This window comes from Anastrepha ludens, chromosome 4, assembly GCF_028408465.1.
Source record: "Anastrepha ludens isolate Willacy chromosome 4, idAnaLude1.1, whole genome shotgun sequence".
NCBI lineage: Eukaryota > Metazoa > Arthropoda > Insecta > Diptera > Tephritidae > Anastrepha > Anastrepha ludens.
Window position 1 is genome coordinate 21,223,661 of NC_071500.1, and position 21,760 is coordinate 21,245,420.

The 21,760-nt window shown below is 35.3% G+C and overlaps 2 protein-coding genes across 5 annotated transcripts; one reads left to right on the top strand and one right to left on the bottom strand.

Moving 5' to 3' along the window:
• Positions 1-1,710: 1,710 nt before the first annotated feature.
• LOC128860346 (probable serine hydrolase) lies at positions 1,711-3,915 on the top strand. 4 transcript variants are annotated; one of them, XM_054097825.1, is made up of 4 exons: positions 1,711-2,034; positions 2,098-2,185; positions 2,244-2,450; positions 2,518-3,915. In XM_054097825.1, the coding sequence occupies exons 3-4, from the start codon at positions 2,376-2,378 to the stop codon at positions 3,442-3,444; spliced, it is 1,002 nt and encodes a 333-aa protein (XP_053953800.1). In that variant the 5' UTR covers positions 1,711-2,034; positions 2,098-2,185; positions 2,244-2,375; the 3' UTR covers positions 3,445-3,915. The 4 variants fall into 4 exon arrangements, with proteins under 4 accessions (XP_053953800.1, XP_053953802.1, XP_053953799.1 ...); XM_054097827.1 differs by having other exon boundaries at positions 2,098-2,174; XM_054097824.1 differs by having other exon boundaries at positions 1,711-2,185.
• A 14,798-nt stretch (positions 3,916-18,713) lies between these two features.
• On the bottom strand, positions 18,714-21,527 carry LOC128861458 (pupal cuticle protein Edg-78E-like). The gene is made up of 2 exons (XM_054099599.1): positions 21,488-21,527; positions 18,714-19,596 (listed from the first exon to the last, which is right to left on the bottom strand). Exons 1-2 carry the CDS (start codon positions 21,497-21,499, stop codon positions 19,258-19,260), a joined length of 351 nt encoding a protein of 116 aa, XP_053955574.1. The 5' UTR covers positions 21,500-21,527; the 3' UTR covers positions 18,714-19,257.
• Between the last annotated feature and the right edge of the window lie 233 nt (positions 21,528-21,760).

A 21,760-nucleotide genomic window follows, 5' to 3' on the forward strand; every position in this document is an offset into this window, starting at 1 on the left:
GCACATTGTTAAGTAAGTATTGAGAATGGGTTTCGTAAAGTTTGGATGTAATTCGGAGCAGTGGCAACGGGTACAGCGTTCTTTTGAGCCAGCCATAATGTCGCTTACTTTTTTAACGCTTGGGGCGGAACTGAACTGTCAAATTGACAGTGTGAGTTACAATGTGTCAATATTTCTTTCTGATTTGGATGCCATAAGGAAAAAACGTAAGTGCAACATGTAAAAATTGTTTGTGAATTTTTTTAGAGTGGATTTTGGAACAGTGAATAATTTCTTACGAAATTTGAGAATTTAATGTGAAATCCGAATGAAATTATGTGTTCGTGGAAAAAACAATTTTTTTCGTTTTTTTTTTTTTGAAAAATATAAATGGATAATGGTTAAAAAAGCTCCAATGCTTAATAAAACATATAAATTGAAACGAAAAATTCATGGATGATCAGGAAAAAAGACGATTGTTTCTTAGTTATTCATATGCGTTGATTTGAAATTTAAAAACAATCTTCTTTTTTCCTGATTTTCAATTTATATTTTATATTTACTCAAAAACAAATAGAAAAACAAAAAATATTGTTTATGCCAAAGCGCTTGAATAAAGAATAAATAAATAAATAATATGAAAACCATATATTTTCTGTTCTAAACCATATCTATTCTATTTTAGTGTGCCCAGCGAAGGGGGCCGGGTTTGCTAGTATATTATACAATTAATGCTTATTGAAGCGCAAGAGGGTTTTAATATAAATTATAGTAATCGATATGGACCACAACTTCCAAAACGGGACTCGTATTCCTTTTTCAGGACGACTTCATTAAGTCAAGTCTTTTCTCTATTTTCTTTACTCTTTCAAGCATTTATCGAAAAGATAAGGCGCATTTTAATTTACTCAATTAATTTAAATTCCATTTATTTTCTGTATTATATTATTATAATAAAAAAACATCATCGATAAAAATTAGCGCGATACAAAATTATACTTCTATAAACGGTTGGCATTTTCGCCGAACTTGCCGTACGGCAATAGTATTTACATAGAAAGCTGCCAGTTTTTGTGCATTCCGGCATGGCGTACGGCACGTAAAGGGTTTTTCAATTGGTGCGGGTCGATTTTGGCACCCTGTGGCAGCTATTTTGTTTTGGTGACATCTGTCAAATCTTTTGTTTATTATTCAGTTGTTTATGCCAAATCATCATGGCAAGTTACACGATTGAACAGCACGTTCAAATGATAAAACTTTATTATCAAAATGAGTGTTCAATAACGCAAACGTTTTTCAATTGGCGCGGGTCGATTTTGGCGCCCTGTGGCAGCCATTTTGTTTTGGTGACATCTGTCAAATCTTTTGTTTATTATTCAGTTGTTTATGCCAAATCATCATGGCAAGTTGATAAAACTTTATTATCAAAATGAGTGTTCATTAACGCAAACGTTGCGCGCATTGCGCCCATTTTTCGGTAGACGTGGTGGCCCTTCCAATTCCTTATGGCCCATATTGAACCATATGGACCTAGACGACATGTGGTTCCAGCAGGACGGCGCTACGTGCCACACAGCAAACGCCATTTTATTCCATTTCAACATCTACCCGCCCTTATTGAAAAACCCTTTATGTGGCGCCTTCGACTCAAATACACATAAGCTATATTGCTGTCAGACTCAACGAAACAATTCTGATAAGCCTATTAGTTTACATATACTATGGAAGCATCTCAGTATTTCAAAACTAGCATTTCCATTTTGGACATGAAGCACTATTTGATTCAAGGAAATATTCTGCTGACATTCACAACTTTTATTTTTATTCAGAAATTAACAGAAATGTTGTTTCGAAGGAGAGCAATAGAAATAAATGGAATAACTGTTTAAAATGTTTTAAACTAAAAACAAACTACTTCTATATTCTATAAAAATTAACCGACTGCGTTACTTTTTCACGAAATCCGGCTGGGGAGTGCTGCCAATTGCTTTTATTTAAACTTCATCACTTTGACAGTTTTAGAAAATCATTAATCTACTAAATAAGAGTTTAAAGGTACACGGTAAAAGGTTTCTGATTATTAGTTATTGTAATTATTAAATATATAGATTTATGCAGATTCGTATTAAAAAACGACTCTTAGCACTAAATTCCTCGTGGAGTAGAGAACATCATTTACGGTGACAAATATTGTGGTAAATTTGAGGTATAATTTGTTAAATCTATCTACCAAATCAAACCAAAGTCCACCATCTAACTTACAGTACCTGATTGCTTTGATGTGCATATGAAAGTAAAACCTCTACACACGCATATATATTTATAATTTACTATCACTTGGTGAATATAAATCTACGGAACACATTTAATCTAATATTGCACGCTTCACACAACAAATGGAGTCCAAAGATGATTTTACCCGGCGTTATCGCCATGCGGGAGATCTAACGGATGAGCCACCGATTCGTGAGGTAAATATATTTATATAAGTTACACAAGTGCTAAATTTTAATATTTGCATATTATTCTCGTTTGAAGTTTGCAGAGATTACTATTCCTGTACCTTGGGGTCATTTATCCGGTAAATGGTTTGGCCCCCAAAACTGCCAACCCGTACTAGGCCTGCATGGTTGGCAAGATAATGCTGGCACATTTGACTTACTTATGCCTCTTTTGTCACCAGAGGTGCCGTTCCTTTCGATTGATCTACCCGGTCATGGACTCTCATCTCGACTGCCAAATGGTTGCTACTACAATTTGGTTGACAATTTATACGTAATATTAATTGTAATGAAGCAATATAATTGGCAAAAAGTCTCCTTAGTCGGTCATTCTATGGGCTCTATCATTGCATTTGTATTCGCCGCTGTTTTTCCGGATAAAGTGGACATGGTTATCGGTATTGATGCACTAAAACCACATCAACGTCCACCCGCCAGTGCTATACGCACAGTGGAAACGCGTATGCGTGAGTTTGTAAAGGAGGATGAACGTAATCGATCTCAGGAAGAGCCACCAAGCTATTCCTTTGACGAACTCATTGAACGCATTTTTATTGGCACATTCCATTCCATTAATAAAGACCGTTGTAAACATATGTTGGCACGCAACATACAAAAATCGGAAAAATATCCCGAGAAGTATTTCTTTAGTCGAGATCGTCGCCTGAAGTTTTACAATTATTTGGTTGGATCACAGGAACTTTGTGTAGAAATGGCTAAACGTATACAGTGTCCCTATTTATTCATTAAAGCGCGTCATTCAAGTTATTTCGAGGATAAGAAGTATTATGATGAAGTATTAGCAATTTTGCAAATGAAATCGAGTTTTGAATATTCGGAGGTGGATGGATCCCATCATGTGCACATAAACCATCCTGAACGCATTAGTGAGCAAGTAAATGATTTTATAAATCGTTATGGCCCGCTGGCAAAGCAAAAAGCCACAACTCCGAGCAAACTATAAATATGAAAGTTTTAAATCTGAAATGTGTTATATATTTTTTGTACAAGTATATGTATGTATATGTGATTAGTCGTAAAAGATTTGTGATAATTATTGGGACTTAAGTTTTATCACAAACATCAAAATCAAGAAGCTTTACATTATGTCATGTTCAGTCAAAACCAAACTCGACTATAAGCTAATAAATATAAAATCTGTCTTTTCAGACTTTAATATTTAGTTTATTTTACTTTGTACATACATACATATGAGCAAGAAAAAAGGTAAAGTTTCTTTATGTAAATAGTCCAAGACTAATAATTGTGCTGAAGTGTTGTAATTTGTATTATTTGTTAAAGCTGTATTGTAATCAAAATCCGCCAAAAAAGCAGACATATCTATGTAGATATTTTGTCACTGAAATAAAGACCTTTTTCTCGTCTAAGCATGTAATTTGTATGATAATAAAATAACATTAATGTAGTTTGAAAATTTTATTTAAAATCTTATTTTATGGTAATTTCTGTAACATATATAAATGAAGAAATTCACCCGAATTCTCTATAACAATTAAATTCCTGATCACGAAGGGTTCAAACATGAGAGGTACATTGGTTGGTTTTCTACGTAGATATAATTTTATAGATATACTTATACTAAATATTTTACTTTTATTTTTTAGATAAAAGAAATGATGTAATTTAAAATATGGAAGAACTAAAGAAAAACAATAATTGCGTTCAATAGAACTTTTTTTATTGATGCCAAAAATTGTATGCGCTAACTTACAATGGAGGAGAATCGAAGATCAAAAGTCAATTTAAAGCATATAAAAAACCACATTATCTCTACTACTACCACATTATCTCTACTACTATCATAATTATTTACTATATAGAGGAATCGAACCAGCACCTTAGGTGGGAGAAATTGTAAGTCCCACTCCTGTAGTAGGTACGAGCCCAGGGTTCCGTGTCTCCTGTGGCCTAATGCTTCGCAGTTGGTGATTATATGTTCCATAGACTTCTCTTCATCACAGCAGAACCGGAATGATCTACTAGATAACCCTATTGTGTTAAAGTGTTTATTACGGGCAAAGTGACCTGTAAGTGCTCCACAGAGTAATATGAGGCCCTTTTTATCTAGGGTTAGAGCAGATGTTGCTCTGTTGGCATTATAGTTCAAAAACTTTTTGAAGTGATTAAGGCCGCTTGTGCCGTTCCAGAGTTCCCTGATTTTAGTTTGGATCCATTTTTTGGTTTCCTATTTTATATTATTTTCGTTTCCTTAGTGCCCCTCACGTCCTGGTACCCAAATCACTGAGAACTAATTATTAGTGGCCAGTTTGTTGAGTGCATTGTTACACTCTATTAGGACTTTTGACTTGAATGTGGAGCTATTCAAGGCTTTGAGAACCGATTGGCTGTCCGAAAGTATTTTAATTTTTACTTTCTCGAACCCTCTTTTGGGTATGATTTCCACTGTTTCCATTATGGCGAAGAGCTCCGCATGGAAAATCGTGGTATCTGAACTTAGTGATAGGGATTTGTGTGCTTCTTGGAGCGTTTTGGAACCATCTGTGTACCATTTTTGTGAGTCATCATTTATCCATGTTGAGTTAGTGTTCCACTCTTCCCTTGTATCTCTTTACCAAATCCAAGGAAGCACCCGATGTAAAGGCCTCTTACGTGTTTTTGTAAAATAATTTAAATTTTGTTTTAACAGTGAATGGCGAACGCTCTTGCGCCATGATAAACGACTTTTTGATACCGCAAATTGTACCCCTTAACTCCATAACAATATGGTTCCAATAAGACGCTGCTACTTGCCATACAGCCCGTGAAACTATGGAGTAACAGTAACAACGCAGTAAGCAGTCGTTTCGGTGAGCAATTTATCTCTCGCCTCGGGCCAGTGGATTGACCACCAAGATCGTGTAATATTACGTCTTTGGGATTTTATTTGTGGGGAATGTATAGTCTAAATACTTTGTGTCTGCCAACTTCGATTGAGGTATTGGAAACCAACATTACTAAAGTTATTCACGAGATACCGAACGAAATCCTTCAGCGAGTCATGCAAAATTGGATACGGATGACCGAATTATACTCGTAGCGCCGTTGCGGTCAACATTTTAAATGGATTATCTTTAACGCTCTTTAATACGGAAGCACTTTTGAAATGGTCGAACATCCTAGCGAATGTGACAGAACATCATTTTTTCTCCAGGTAACTTTGATGAATATCTCTTCTTTTCACATGGCTAAATGTACACATAGGTCTAACTCCTTTGAGTGTAATACCTGACGGTCACCTATTTCGGTGTGTAGGCGAAGGTACTGAAATGGGGCAGTGGTTCTTATTGTGACGTGGTTTGAAAGTCGTGCAGTTAGTGATGCCGTCGAAAAACGAGGTAGTTCTTGGTGATAACTTGGTTGGGTAGTTGAAGCCGGGAAGTTCACCGATTTTATAACCACTTGATTGAAAGCGCTAACTGTTTTTGTAGCTGTCCAGTGTAAAGTCAACTGTATTACATATATTTTGTTTTGAGGTGTTTTTTTTTTTTTTTGACTAAGTCTAATATATATTGAAACAGCAAAATGATAGAACAAGTGTTTTCTAATAGCGGTCGCCCCTCGGCAGGCAATGTTAAACCTCCAAGTGCATTTCTGCCATGAAAAAGCTCCTCATTAAAAATCAATTGCCGTTCGGAGTTGGCATAAAACTGTAGGCCCCTCCATTCGTGGAACAATATCAAGAGGCACGTCACAAGGAGGAGCTCGAACAAACACCTAACAAAAGTGTACGCGCCAATTATTTATTTATTTTTTTATACCGCCATAGAAAGTATTTTTAAAGAATTTTTTTATATGAGTATAGGTATGTTCCCTTTAATGAAAAAAAAAAAAATTATAGTAGTGATTTAGTTTTATTATTTTCCGGGGACTATTATAAAATCATATTGTTCCTGTTATCTTATTGCCTCTAAGTATCAACTGGAAACGGCGGCAACAAGCGGAATTAAATTAGCTTTCAGCTAGATGAGCCACTGGTACTCTTCTAGGCTAGGAATATTTTCGCATGAATACCGCAGAAGTTGTAGAGACGAGGAAGAGGAAGAAACAGTAGAACACTTCCTTTGTAACTGTCCAGCCCTAGCTAAAAGTATATTAAGGTTGTTAGGAAAGCACTATTTTGGCTCTAGTTCAACTAGTTCCATGAAAAATAAACCGTGTTACACAGTCGTACCACAACGGACCTACATGATCTAAGTGAGTTGGCTCCTCTAAGCCGACTGCCACAAAAACCTAATCTAAACCTGCCATATAATCGATCCTTTCCTAGCTCAGTAAAGTGCTGAAAGCCACAGCGTCTAGAACGTTGGAGTGGAGTTCTCGCCTTAAATCCTTACGACGACTTCCGTCTAGTATTGGTGGATGTGTTCGTGCTATCTGTACAATCTGCACAGACCCCGTTCATGTAAAAACTATCTAGGGACTTAATTTCCGAGAATTCGCTGTCTAAGAGAAAAATATCAAAAAAGTACCGATTTGCAAGTTTTACAGCAGATTAAATTGTTGGCGGAAAAAATCCCAATAAGTAAATTTCTTTTTAGTTGAGCTCATCGTTACAAATTATTTGCTTCGTGAACAGACCTGATAAGAATTACAATATGACGTCCCTGACACTCTGTTGCTAATGCTCAGTTTTTTTTGCACAGAACAAGAGATTTCAAGAAGTTTAAAAGAAGAAGTCATCGACAAACACGGAAAAGGTTGCAAACATGTTTAAAAAATTGTAGGTACACCTTTTCGTAACCGAATTGCAGGAAGTCAAAATATATAGAAATAGAGTGTCCGGCACTCGAAATGTAATCAAGCTTGGAAAATTAAATTAAATTTAGTTTGGAAAATTACTTTTATTCAATTCAAAGTAAAAAATGTGTGAAAATAATACTAAATTAAGAATCAAAATACAATACTTTAGCTCGATATGACCTTTTGCCTTGACTATGGCCTTGAGACGGTCCAGAAACGAATCGCAAGTTGCCCGAATGTGGCTTGCAGGTGAACAATGGCTTTTTTCAGCACCTCGAGACTGGTGAATCTTTTAGTTCGGACCTTGCTCTCCGGTTTCGCGTCTGGTGAATTTGAGAACCATTGTGTGGACGTTATGAAGTTCGGAACGTTGATTTTCTTAGCCATTCTTGGTTTACTCCAGCTTTATGAGACGGTGCAGAGTTCTGTTGAAACGTGCATGAACTGCCACCGAAATGTTTGTCTGCCCACGGCTTCAAGACAACCTCCAGAATACTTTCCCGATAATATTTTGCATTTACCTTGACGCCAGGCTCGATGAAAACAACTGGAGAGCGCCCATCTGCAGTTACAGCGGCCCAAACTATTACCTGTGACGGGTGCTGCCTCCTGGTGGTCAATCGATGACTCAAATTCTCGTTTAAACGGTCGATCAAATAAACCCTATCGTTTTGGGAGTTTACGAATTGCGCAATTGGAAAAATTTTCTCGTCAGAAAACACAATGTTCGGAAATCGACCACTTTCGGCCAAGCAAAGCAACTCCTTCGCTCTCTCAAGTCTGACTTGTTGCGGCTTTGGTGTGGGACATTGCGCCTTTTGGACCTTGTAAGGCTTGACTTTGAGATCATTCTGCAGTATGCGGCGGATGCTACGGTCAGATATTTTCTTTCCTTTAGCTTTTTCGCCATTTGATTGGCATTTCGTCGTGATTTCGCTCTAGTCGCTTCTTCACCTTTTGAACTATTTCACGTGACGTTGTTGTCTTTTGATGAGCACCTCCAAAATTTTCGCGATGCTACCCGTATCATTGTAACGAGTAATGGTGCGATAAACAAAAATTTTACTTTAAGGTGCTAATATAAGATTTGAAAATATTTCATCTTTCAACTGTTTGCCGGAAATAAGAAATCACATCTTCGAAATACACTTCTATTTATCTACATAATTTCAGTCAAAGGTGTGACTACTCAAATAACTGCTTTTCCACAGTTTTTTTTTACAAAATTCGAACACTTTTTAAATTTTTTAAACCAAATACTTCTAAATTTGGTAATTTTTGGCTGACTAACACGGCGTGAAACATTTCCGAAACTGCATGTTTGTTAGTATGCATAGCTAAACCTTGAAATGTAGAATTACATCTCCTTTAACATAATTGACGCTTACATAAACATCAAATAAATAGAGACTTTTGTATTTGGTAAGTTAACTACCTACTTAGAATTTATATTAAGAAATTAAATTTTGTCCTTCACTGTCTAATTCCTAATACGTACATTTATATGTACGCACAAATAAAGTTGTTAAAACAAAATATAATAGATGAACTCATCAATTATCGGACACTCGAAACACCTCTCATTCAATTTGATGCGCGACAAAATAAATTAAAATTGTTTCCACCAAGCTTGGTTACTCCAGCCTGCAGGGGTTTCACAATTAAATTGCATGTTAGTATCGGCAGCCGCAATGGCTTAGAGAGATTGTGCATAACTTCCTTTCGGTTGATTCTGGGTTCGATACAAAACATTTTTCTTATAGAGGTTGCACTATGCCAGCCAATCGCAAGGCTCCGAGGGTACTTTTGGTATGGAAAATATTGGAATAATATTGGCATACAACTGAAGGGCTCTTCATTTCACTTGTTGTGTTAGAAAAACGTCATAACCCCAAAAAAAAAAAAAAATTCGAGAAACACGTTTACAAAATCTACAATTTAATATGAATGCCTTCCTAGTAAAAGAAAATATACATTTTTTCTAAAGAGATACTAACATAAATGGCTTTCGCACACGGCTCGTCAATTGCCCAGCATGACTATGGCGGATACGCTTGGTGGTCCGCAAACGAGGCGTACTTCAATCGTCAAATTCAAAGCGTGGAGATGTGGAGTGATGAAGAGGAGTTTATTTTGCTTAAGCGGTCCCGGTGGTCTAGAATTTTCAAAAAATAATTTTTTTTTATATTTCGGGTACAGGCTTTTAAGAATATACTGCAAATTTTTCGATTCTACAACCGTTCTAGCAGGTAGAGGGAGATTCTTCTCGCAGCCACTCTTAAAACTTTAAACTTAATTAGCTCAAAACTACTTTTTCGGCCTGGTGTTGTCAAAACAAAAAAAAAAACTATTCAACCGAATCGTCTGAAATTTTAATATGTTGTCCATAACATCAATGGCTATCGCTTGTACTAGAATCATATTATTATTTCAACTATATCGTATTTTTTTATTAAACAACTGAAAAAACCCCAATTTTTAGAGTTTCAAATTCAAAACCGCGCCATTTTGTAATTTTTTTTTTATTCTAGTAGGGGGCATAGCTAAAGTCATACTGATTAATATTTTTTTGTTTTTGTGTTTCAGATAAATAGAAGAGCCAAAATGGGCAACACCGTCAAGGTCCAATTTTTCGGAGGGTCAACTTCAGCGCCATTTTTGAAATTATTAAAATTAAAATGTTTTTCTTTTGTGTATGTAAAAGAAGTTAAATAAAAAGCTTAAAAAATTTAAGTCTCGCTTTTAAATATGAAAAAAAAAAAATTCCTGAAAATACCCTAAGTTTTCGAGCTCTAGATCACTGGTACCCCTTAATTATCTTCTACAAAAACAGAGAAAAAAAAAATAAAAGAAAAAGAAAGCAATGGGTGAGTCTATACGAGTATATTAAAAAAATATTTGAACAAACGATTATTCATTCGCACCAAAGGAGCTTAAAGAGAATGACTCCAAAATTCAAACATTTTACAGAATATCTAAAAATACTTTTAAAGAGCTGGTGGCAAACGTAAAATCTGTCATTCAAAAACAAAATACTAGCATGCGCAAGTGCATTAGTCCATATTTTTATAAATTGTGATTGTACAAACACGCGTGATTTTCAATTAATTGTATACATTTAATTATTTCCGCTGACATTTGCGCTTTAAAATACGTGTAAATGCGAACACTTATTAAAAGTTAGCACGAAATGTGGCCAAATCGCGTTCGTATACTCAAAGACTTGCAAGGTTTTTAAAGGGTTTATCGATGGAACGTACATACATTGAAATTGTATCACCTAAAGGGGCAAAGACGAGTAGATTGAAAAGGAGATTTATTGGTTGAAACTGCAATGATGTGCAAAATGACGTTGATCAATCAATACCACCAGCGTCGTTAGAATTGTGGAAGACGTCTCCGAGTCATTTGATACCAAACGAAGTTTCCAACAGGGGTGCACAGCTGTTGGTTGATTTCTTTAGAGGAACTTAAATGCAGGAGAAATCATATATTACAAGATCGTGTAATTACTGGCGTATGTCGAAGGTTTGACATCATCCGTACCGTTAGTTCTGCTTTTCAAAAGCTGGATAAAGAAGCAAAGCGATTGGGTTTGGTGGTGAACGACAATAAGACGTAGTACCTCCTGGCATCAAACGAACAGTCGTGTATCGGCACTAATGTGGGTGTTGGCAGTTTTTGAACTGATTTTGAAGTTGTAAGAGACTTCGTTTATTTAGTGACCGAGCAGCCAATAGATGCTGTTTGGGATTTAGTAGGCAATTGGGTTGTTAAGGGGGGAGCCTCATGTAGAAGCCTCAAAATCGGTAATTTTTTAAACATATTTTTAAAGGTGATAAAATAATTATATTATTTTGAAGATTTAACACAACTTTATTTAACCTTTCGAGAGTCCAAAAACCTTTTTTTTCATTTTTTTGCAAAATGGCGGCTCAGGATAATTTCTTGTCGGCTGCCTACGGCGCAAGGTCCCAAACTGCTCTATTTATTGCTCTTAATCTATCGATCTGAAACAAAAAAATGAAATTGGTTTTTTGTTATAACATATTAGCGGAAAGGATGAACCTATAAAATTAAAAACAAGTATAAAATTAATTATAAAATAATCCTTTAAAAAAAAGTCAGAATTTTGGGCTATTTTATTGACATTTTTAACCCCCAAAAAGTAATTTATCAACGCGAAATATCTGAAATTTTAGGTTTATCCTTCCGATATTAAACTTCAAACAAATCGGTCGATAACTTTTTGAGTTACAACACGAGCAGTTTTTAAAAAAGGCGTTTCGAGATAATTGAGTTTAAAGTTTGAGGTACAGCGCGGGCCGCTCTCTACCTAGTTAGTGGGCTGTAGAAGCTATAATATTGAGAATTTCGGCATGAAAATTTCAGAGTATATTCTTAAGATGCTATATTTTCAGATTATCGAGATTTTTTGAGGCTTCTACATGAGGCTCCCTCCTTAAGTCCTCTCTTGATGAACAAAACTGAGATTTTATAAGTCCTTCATCATACCCGTCCTGGCGTAGAAGCTTGAACGACGCGTCCCTTGCACAGTTTGAGAAAAAGATTCTGCGGTTAAAAATCCAGGTCATGTCGTCTGAATGGATACAAATGCTCCGACTCTGTAAGTAGTCGATGCAGTACCAGCTGGTGGTAGCTGAGAAAGATGAAGACCTTGGGCTTGAGAAAGACTTGGCTTCGGCGAGCCTATTATTTTTTACTGGCTTTTTGGACGAATAGAACTACTGTTAATAGATCCACAGCGTAAAAGAAGAGCGGGCCTCAGCAGCATTCCCGTATATGTTTTTATTTTTATTTTTTTTTTTCGTGTTTACTCCTCTCGGGAGCATAGGACCTCGACAAGACTTGTCTTGCATCGGTTTCGTTAATCTATTTGATTTCTCACAGGGTAGGTGATTATCCTGCCGCTATGTATGGGGAATGTTTATGCTGTTACAACAACAACAGCAGGTGGTAGTATCTGCATACTTGACTAAAAATGTTTTTTTTTATATTATGATACTCTTGCAGCAAATTAGCGATTTGTACACCACAAATTGGAGAAGAAGCTCGGCCAAACACAATTATACACATGGTTAGACATATAAGCGTATATGTAAATATCTATTATATACATATGTATGTATAGATATGTAAATGATAATTGGTGTTGATCATAACTCAATCTCTATAGCTAACTTAAACTGTCATTAATTATAAACAACGGTGAACGCCAACGATTAGTTTTTACTCGTACGCTGTCAAATACGCCTTGTGTCAGTACGACCAATATGTTAAAGAATAACGCCAAACAGTAAGTTTCTTTTTTGGTTATTAGCATTAATCGTCATTAAGCGCCGGTTAACATTGAAATACGCTCACTTCCACCGGAAATGCGTTTTACGTGAATACTATTAAGAAGATGTTAACTTCTATGGCCACAAGCATTTATCTTTTCCTCGCTGCTTGCTAAATACATATATACACTCATACAAGCACATTACATTGCTGTGACGCACCTTACAACTATAAACCGATTGATTGTTAATGAAATGTATGCGAAATTAGCAAACAACAAAAACAAAAATAACTTTTAAAATTTGCATTTCTTATATTATAATATATTATTTGTTGTTATGCAGCTTTTTTATTTTATTTCTTATTTTTTGGCCCAGTTCAATGTAAGAAACAAATATTGCTAAAAATAAATAATCAATAACTTTTGTTAATCTTGGAAACGAGATATGCCACTTGACTTGTTAATATTCATTTTATATAATATATGTCATGATATATGTGGCAATGTATGTAAGTATGTAGGCACCTACGTGGTGCGCATCTTGTCTGATGCGCTTTGTGTAAGTAGGTATGCATAATTGGCTAAAAATAAGAGAGCTATTAAAAACCAGATTACGAAAAAATAAAGAAGCAAAAAATTAGCCACCATCAGCGTCACACACTCAACACTGACCTACATTCATATGCCAAAAAGTCAATTGACTGCAATCGTATGTACATGTACATACATGCATATGTATGTATGTAGGTGTAGGTGTTCGAGCCAGAGTATGCGGGGTGAATGCAGTAATTGCGATGTATGCGACGGTGGCAGGTACTCAGTAGCTGGAAGCTGGGGTGCCTTTGAAGTGAGTTATTGGTAGGCGGTGTAAGGTGTGAGGTGTTGTTGTGGTTGAACTTGCGGTTACAGTGGTTGAAAGCGAATCGGGATATGAAGTGGAGTAGTAGGTAAGTGGTAACGATGTCGTGGCGGCCGCATCAGCATAACGCAACATGCATGGGCCTTCACGAAAAGCAACGCGCGTGTGTACTGAACTTGCGTATGAGGAGACAAGTCGCATCCATTTTTTTCATAATTTTCATTGTTTATTTATTTTTTCCAAGAAGCCGAATGATGCTTGCTAAAGAATTATTTGAATAGTTAAGCAAAGTGCTTGTAACCAGTTCCTGTGTATACTTCTTTACCTTCAATTTTCTGGCCATTTACAATTCTCATGTTTTTTTCGCATTTAATTTATACCATATTTTAATGCTTTGCTAGTTCGTACGTATATTCTTTTTGTCATTGTTTTCTCTACAGTTATTACATAATCTAGACTGATCAACAACGTGCCATCAGCGTGTATTCAGCCGCAGCAGCTGCATATGTAGCATGGGAATAACTGCTAAGCTGGCGAGCAATTTGATGATGTAGAAAAATTCTTCAAACTTAAGCGTGTTAAGTGTGTTCTTCTTTCATTTACATATGTAGATATTATTGCTTGATTTTCTCTTTTTTTTTGTGTTGTAATTTATACACCTTTTTATGTACATTCTTGCGTAAGTTTCAATGGGTATGTTCGCGCACCTGATAAATTGCGATAATTATTGTTCATTAATGCAGTTAGTTTTCATGCACTCAAAAAACTTGCGAGAGAGATGAAATCGCGAGAGTATATAAACATTTCCTTTCCAGCAAAATTTCTTGTGGAAAATTGTTACTTTAAAATTTGTAGGCAAGAGTAGAGTTGATTGATTGGGTTAGGGGCAGTCAGAGGCCCGAAAAAATGATGATTTTCAATAATTTTTTTGTTTGCTAGTCAGCTGCTTTATTTTACAAAAATTAAAACATAGCATTAATATATCATATTTCGACTAGACTTTAGCAAAATTAAAAAAAAAAAAAAAATTATAATTGCAAAAGTTATAGGTGTTTGTGTGGAGCCCGTTTCTCCTGAAGCCCTTTGCGGTGATCATCACAAGTCCTTGGATATTCATCTAAAATCAATCGTACAAGAGAAATTAGTTTTATTAACAGATAATCTTGTGCCTGAACGAAGCTTTTTTTCAAAATTAACAATACGGTGGCCTCAGGAAATATTTTTTAGAATTACAAGAAAACCTTAACAGTGTTAGCGGCTGGATGAAAAAATGGCGCATAAAAGCTAACGAAAGCAAATCGACGCAGATAACATTCACTCTTCGAAATGGCTCATGTCCTGCCGTATCTCTTAACAGCGTTCCAATACCACAAACAGATAATGCCAAATATTTGGGTATTCTACTAGTCTTACTTGGCGATCGCATATATTTTTAAAGCGAAAGCAACTTGGGCTGAAATTGCGATCACTACACTGGTTAATCGGCTACAATTCAGCACTTACACTAGACAATAAGGTGCTTATCTACAAAGCTATTCTGAAACCGATATGGACGTATGGCGTTCAATTATGGGGCTCAGCAGAAAAATCAAATCTAAAAATCATGCAAAGATTTCAGTCAAAGGTGCTCCGCATGTGTGCCAATGCGCCATGGTTTGTACGAAACGAGATATTGCACCGTGACCTAAAAGTTACGACAGTTTTCAAAGAAATAAACAACCTCAGCCAGAGATACAACAACCGACTTGCCACTCATCCGAATAATCGAGCAAATAACCTTTCCAAGATAAGCTACTCCTCAAGATTAAAAAAATGTCAGCCTAACGATTTAATGCAAAGATTTAAACCGTAATATAATATACGTAAATGCAAAAGTTGTAAAATTGTATAATATATGTATATGTTATATGTTGTTCATTATTAAGTAACGAATTCCACTGGGAATTCTTACTCTAAGCTATTATTATTTAAATTGTAGGTAAAAATAGTACTTATCGTTATTGTTATGACAGATTGTATGGAATAAATGGAGTTTGAAAACAAAAAAAAAAAAAAGGATTTCGAGAAAAAACCGACAATTTATTGTTAAAAAAATCGAAATAAAAAAAAATGAACCGATCAGGTGTTGTTTCTTATGTTTTTCAAAAGCAGTATACATTTTATTAAAATCTACTAAGCGGTTTTTAAGTTACAGTGATCACCAGTTCAAAAAACATCGTTTTGAGAAAAAACGCGTTTACAGTTTTGCTATCGATTCCGGAGCGCCCGAGCGCCCCTTAATAATTGTTGAGTAATTCAAAAAGTATTTGTCGGATTCTCTTCAAATTTTCACACAATATTTTTAAGACATTATACTGTAATAAAATGCAAAAGAAAATACAATTTTTTGAAAATTCTGACTACCCCCAGCCCTTTAAATTTTTTTTAGTTTTTTCGAGTTGATAATTTCCTGATTGAAAATAATAAAGAATGTACTGTCACCGTAGCCGAATAGGTTCTTGGATGACTATTATTCAGATGCGCAGAAGATTCGAATCTGCGAACATGAAACTCCAAATGATAGAACATTTTTTTTCTAATAGCGGTCGTCCCTCGGCAGGCATTGACGCATGTCCGAGTGCATTTCTGCCATGAACTCGTCATAAAAATCATCTGCCGACTTGAAATTGTAGGTGCCTCTATTTGTGGAAAAATAACAAGACGCATACCACCATAGAACCATCCTCCATCCACTGGCAATACTAGCAAAGATAAAATTTCTTAGGTCGCCATATTCTTATGAATAGAAGGATCAACTGTAAAGACCTTAAAAGAAATCAATCTAGATCCAGATAAGGTGGGACATTCAAAGGACAGACGTCGTGTTTAAAGACCCCTCCGGTGCAGGTGCGAGCGCTTGCCATTATGGTCGATAACCTCTGAGCAACCGCAAGTCACTTTTACCGATGCATGTCATACCAACTAAAGGGATATCGAAACAGATGCAATTGCCTAAGATTCCCCATTTAGCCCACCCTAAGTACACCTACTCATTTTTTTATTAGTCTCCTTGCCGGGCTAATATATCTGTAGTACTAAGACTGTAAATTCATATATTTTTGCACAAAGGTTTGATGCCGAATCGAAACAAACCCAAAGTAGAGCAAAACTCGCATGAAGAGTTGAGTTGTACCTGTCTTTTTCTCTACTCTGTTTTCCTTTTTTAGAGTCTCGATAAATTCCAGATTTATCTGGAGGTCTTGCCACCAATTTGCTATTGAGAGAATTGTACGTGTACAGAAGGTGTTCCTTAAACAGGCTCTCAGGTCGTTAAAATTCTTAAATCCCATCCCTTTATATAATTCCCGTTTGATTTTAATTAATTTAAAGTCTCTAGAGAATAGAAGGTCTATACTCTCACTGTCTTTTGTTTTTAGTGTGATTAAAGGAGGAATTGGTTGTTCATCCCTATCACGTAGCATTCACTTTCATATTCCTACTAGATTATACGCCCTACTTACCCATTTCATCTTAAATTTCTTAACTCGAATTATGCGCGTAATGCTCCTATTGTCCGCGTGTTAAGAGAATTCAATGAGATCTCAAGTTCTATTCCACTTGACTTTTCAGTTTGAAAGAATGAATTTTATAAATTTCTAAACTTTTTTTTGAATTTATTTAAGAATTCTCCTTAGTAATTTAAGCTTGTATAGAGTTATTAAGAAGAGTTAATCCGAAAAGGAACTTCATCACTGTACTTGGACAAGTTCTGATCGATCATCTATAAATTATTCAGCCGAAATATGGTGGCCTCTCAACTGAAGTGTCATAAATTATAATGGGTTGAACTATAAAACCCTCAGTTAGAGTTCAGAATATTTGAGGTAAATAAACATTATTCAAGAGTTTGCAGTAGATTGGTGTAGTTATGATCGGTCCCTCTTGCCTCTTCCTTGGGGATTCCAAGTAAGGGATTGCCGACAGATATCCGTTGAATCTTATCTTTGTCTGGCCTGGTTAGTCAAAGGCTGCAAGTTGCATGATTATATGTAAACTTATATGCATATGCATATAGCAATATATGGCTGGTATATAAGCCGAGCCGTTTGATATCTAACGAGGTTTCAGACAGGGTGACTCTCTATCGTGTGACTTCTTTAATCTGATGCTGGAAAAGATCGTCCGAGTCGAAACGAAGTACCTCCTGTCATCGAGCAAACAGACGGCACACGCGCGTATCGGCATCCACGTCACTGATGACAGTTGTGATTTTGAGGTTGTAAGAGACTTCGCTTATTTAGGGCCAACATTAACACCGATAACAAAGTCAGCCTTGAAATCCAACGTAGAATCTCTTTTGCCAACAAGTGCTACTTTGAACTGAGCAGGCAATTGAGTAGTAAAGTCCTCTCTCGACGAATAAAACTAACACTCCACAAGGCTCTCATCATGCCCGTCCTAACGTATGGCGCAGAAGCTTGGATGATGGCAACATCCGATGAGACGTCCCTTGGAGTGTTTGAGAGAACGTTCTATGGACGATTTTTGGACCCTTGCATGTTAGCAACGGCGAGTATCGCAGGCGATGCAGCTTTCTGTTTACATAGTTACAGTGCAGCGAATAAAGATCCAGCGGCTACGTTGCCTGGGCCATGTCGTCCGAATGGATACAAACGCTCCGGCTCTGAAAGTATTCGATGCAGTACCAGGTGGAGGTAGTAGAGGAAGATGAAGGTCTCCTCTGCGTTGGACAGATCAGGTATAGAAGGAGTTGGCTTCACTTTGTATTTCCAACTGGCTCCGGTTAGCACGAGGATGAAGAAGATCTTCGACTATTCCGGAAAATCCTTGAGAGCTATTCTCTGTAAATTTATACATATTCTTAATTGGCGTAGTAAGCGCATAAGCAAATTTCGCTAAGCGGGCCAGTCGTTTATACTTCCTGATTTTAACTGACTGCAATTAGAAACACGAAGCGAAGTCACGGTCTTCTGTACTTGAAAAGTCCACTCTTCCTCTCGAACACTTTCACGGTTGGAGCTTTTCTATGCGCACCATATAGTAGTATGGCCCACGGATCTGCTGGATCTTTATTCACTTCAGTGCTAGACCAAAGCAAATATCTCTTGATATGTCAATATGTATCTCTACTAAACATACCTATTCTACGACTTTATCGTATGAGTATCGTAAGAATTTATTTGCATATTTATATTGAGTCTGAAGATACTTCGCAATTTTTTCGCATATATCAGTTATCGAATACCACGTTTCTTATGTCCCAAACTTGAAATTTTTATAACAATTTGAATGAAACACATTTTGTTTTCTTTTCATATTTCCTTTTTCTATGAGGAAAACTTTGTTGCAATTGTATTCTAAATATGATTTAATTAATACAGTAGTAAAATATGCATATGTATGTGTGTATGTATTTATGTACATATATGAAACTCGCTTAAATTAAACACGTTTTAGTACCGCGTCAATGTCTGTTTGCTCTTTAATCAATACATATGTATGTATGCATGTTTTTTATTGTTATGAAAGAATGGCTCTTTATGCGCTATTTTTTATATACAATATATACATATGTACTCATAGATATATGTTGCATGCATGTATGCAACGCTATGTACTTTAGTAGTGTAGCAAGAAGAGCTTGGAAAATGCATCCCATTGCCTATTAGAAAACTAGATTGACTAGGTAACTATTATTTATTATTTATATATTTATTAAATAATTCATCAATGCAATTCATTAGCTTCCAACATGGCCTCTCTATATTATGCTAAACATCACTTCCCACTATTTGCAGCACAGCCCTTTTTCAACTGCAAATCTTCTACATACTTTCCATCTACTGTCTTACGTTTTATGCGGCAGAGGGATGCGCTGCAATGTACTCCAAAGCGCGCACTATGGCTTCTGGAATTGGTGGTGGTGTGGGAATATGTGAACCGGTAGGTTGGAAACCATTTTCATCGGCTGTATAACTGATGGACACCCTTTCGCCTTCGGGTGACACATACTCATATTGGCCAGCTACGCCCACTGGATTGCCGGCCTCTTGCTGTTGGATTCCGTTGCTCGTTTCGAAGGCGTACGCGTAGTTACCCTCGGGATCGGCGACATCGTTCTTGAAGCTCAGCACTTGAGCGTCTTTGTCGATATTATCGGCGCAGGCGTAAGCGAAGAGGGCGGCGAGGAGCAGCTGTAAGAAGAACAGCAGGTAATATTGAAAAGAAGTGAAGAAAGTGAAAGGAAATTACATATTTAATAGCACTTTTTATTTGGGTTGGGTGGGACTATTTCAGTAGCAGACTCCTGCTCAGATATGTTTATATATTTTTTAGTATTTTTTGTATTTATGTTGATATCATTTATGCCATAGAATATAGCAGCGTAACTTTGTTACGTTCTGCACGTCGATTCATATAAAAATATTACATAGATAGATGGAGAAATTTCGAGCACGGAATGTTTTTAGACAGCGCATTTTTTATGCTGACCATCGAATTTGTTTTAACGAAGAGATGCCTTATAAATTTTCTCACTATCTAAAGTTTAAAAGACTCGTATCAAAAATAAATAAAAGGAGTTTTACCACTTTGACTCAAATGATTTAGCTAGGGCAAGTAGGTGCTAGCGAGGTTGCAGGTTAATTTTACTCGTATCAAAAATAAATATCATGTTGTGCAAAAAAATATGATTAACAAGCACTAACACTTTTAAAAACTAAAACAAAAAAAGAAACTTAAGAAAAAGACTTCATTAAAAATCGTAATTTATAAACTGTTCCAACATTAATTTGAAAATTGCAATCGTTCAAGTGAGTCCTGTTTTTACTATGCTAGATTAAATTTCTAACTGGATTCATTTCGTATAAAAATTTGTACTCATTATATCCTTCCTCTTTTCTGTTGCGTTCTAATTTATGGGAATGATTTCTTATTTAGAATCCGTAAGAAGGCTGATTATTTAACATCAAAAAATTAATTTCACTTCCAATGGAGAAATAAAATACAATAAATTAAAATGTTATTCTTCGCGTCTGATTAAAAATTTAAAAAAGATATGTTCGTATAAATATTCTAGACTGCAGATAATATTAAAGAAGTTTGAAAATAAAAGTTAAAGTTCTTTGAAAGTTAGAAGTTTAAAATAAGTTTTCAGTAATGCACCATAACTTTTAAATTTTTATAAAGCAAATTATATAAAATATTTAAGTATATATTAATTTATAGATTTGAAAAAGTTAAAGAAATAATTAAAGAAGTTAAAAAATTAAAAAAGTTTTCAGTTATTTAATGCGCCTTAAAATTTTACATATGAAATTCTATAAAACATTTAATTATTTATTTATTTATTGATTTGAAAAAGTTAAATAAATAATTAAAGAAGTTCAAACTTAAAACAAACTTGTGTACATGTGAAATTCTATAAAATATTTAAAATAATTTTTTTATCATTTCTTGTGCTTTAACATTTTAACACTTTTTCTGGATTTCACACTAAAAAAAAATTGTTTATAATTTAATGAAAAAATCTTTACAAAATAATTACTAATATTTAGATAGTTTTTAAAATCAAATAGTTATTAAAAATATACTTGTTTTATACACTTTTTGGTTATTTGTAAGTAGTTTGATTTTTAAATTAACCAAATTATTGATTATTATTTATTTAATAATATAGGTATATTTAATCAAAACATATCAATCACACATTTTTTATTCGGACCAAATTAGGTTACGTTGAAGTGACTGCTGCCGTAAGCAGCCTCACAGTCAACCCAAAAATGTAGACTGATAATAATAACTTTGAATTAACTTAATTTGTAAAAAAACTGATTTCACTAACACGAAACACTATTTCGATTTTTCACATTTCAGTTTTTATCAAAAAATATATATGGATTTATATTAAAACTCGACGATGTCAACAGGATAATTTTTAATTTTCACTTATAACTCAGCTTTTGACATTTTGCAACACACAATAATTGTCAAATAGTTATTTATTCCTATTCTTTCTTCACGCATCGAAATTCTCAAAGTTGCTTCGATTCTCGTTTCTTATTTTCCAAACAAATATGTACTCACAATCTTGAACATCTTGCTGTATTGTAAAGCGTTTGCTAACTGTTGATGGATTCGCTGCCGCGAATGCTTTTATATGAAACTAGCTAAACAAGCACATGTCTTAGCCCCAATCTTAGCCGAAGAGCATAGCCCAACTAAAGTAACACCAAAGCATATCCAACAACAACTATAATAAAATATGCATGCATAAACATAGTTAGCTTCCTCACACTCTCCCAGCGATTGTCAAAGGCACTAAGCAAAATATAAAAAAAAAACAAATAAATAAAAAAT

Excerpts from the sequence above, each read along its gene's own strand:
- LOC128860346 (XM_054097824.1), top strand. The coding sequence starts at position 2,376 with ATGGAGTCCAAAGATGATTTTACCCGGCGTTATCGCCATGCGGGAGAT. Across the intron at positions 2,451-2,517 it reads ATGAGCCACCGATTCGTGAG|TTTGCAGAGATTACTATTCC; the intron begins GTAAATATATTT and ends TCTCGTTTGAAG.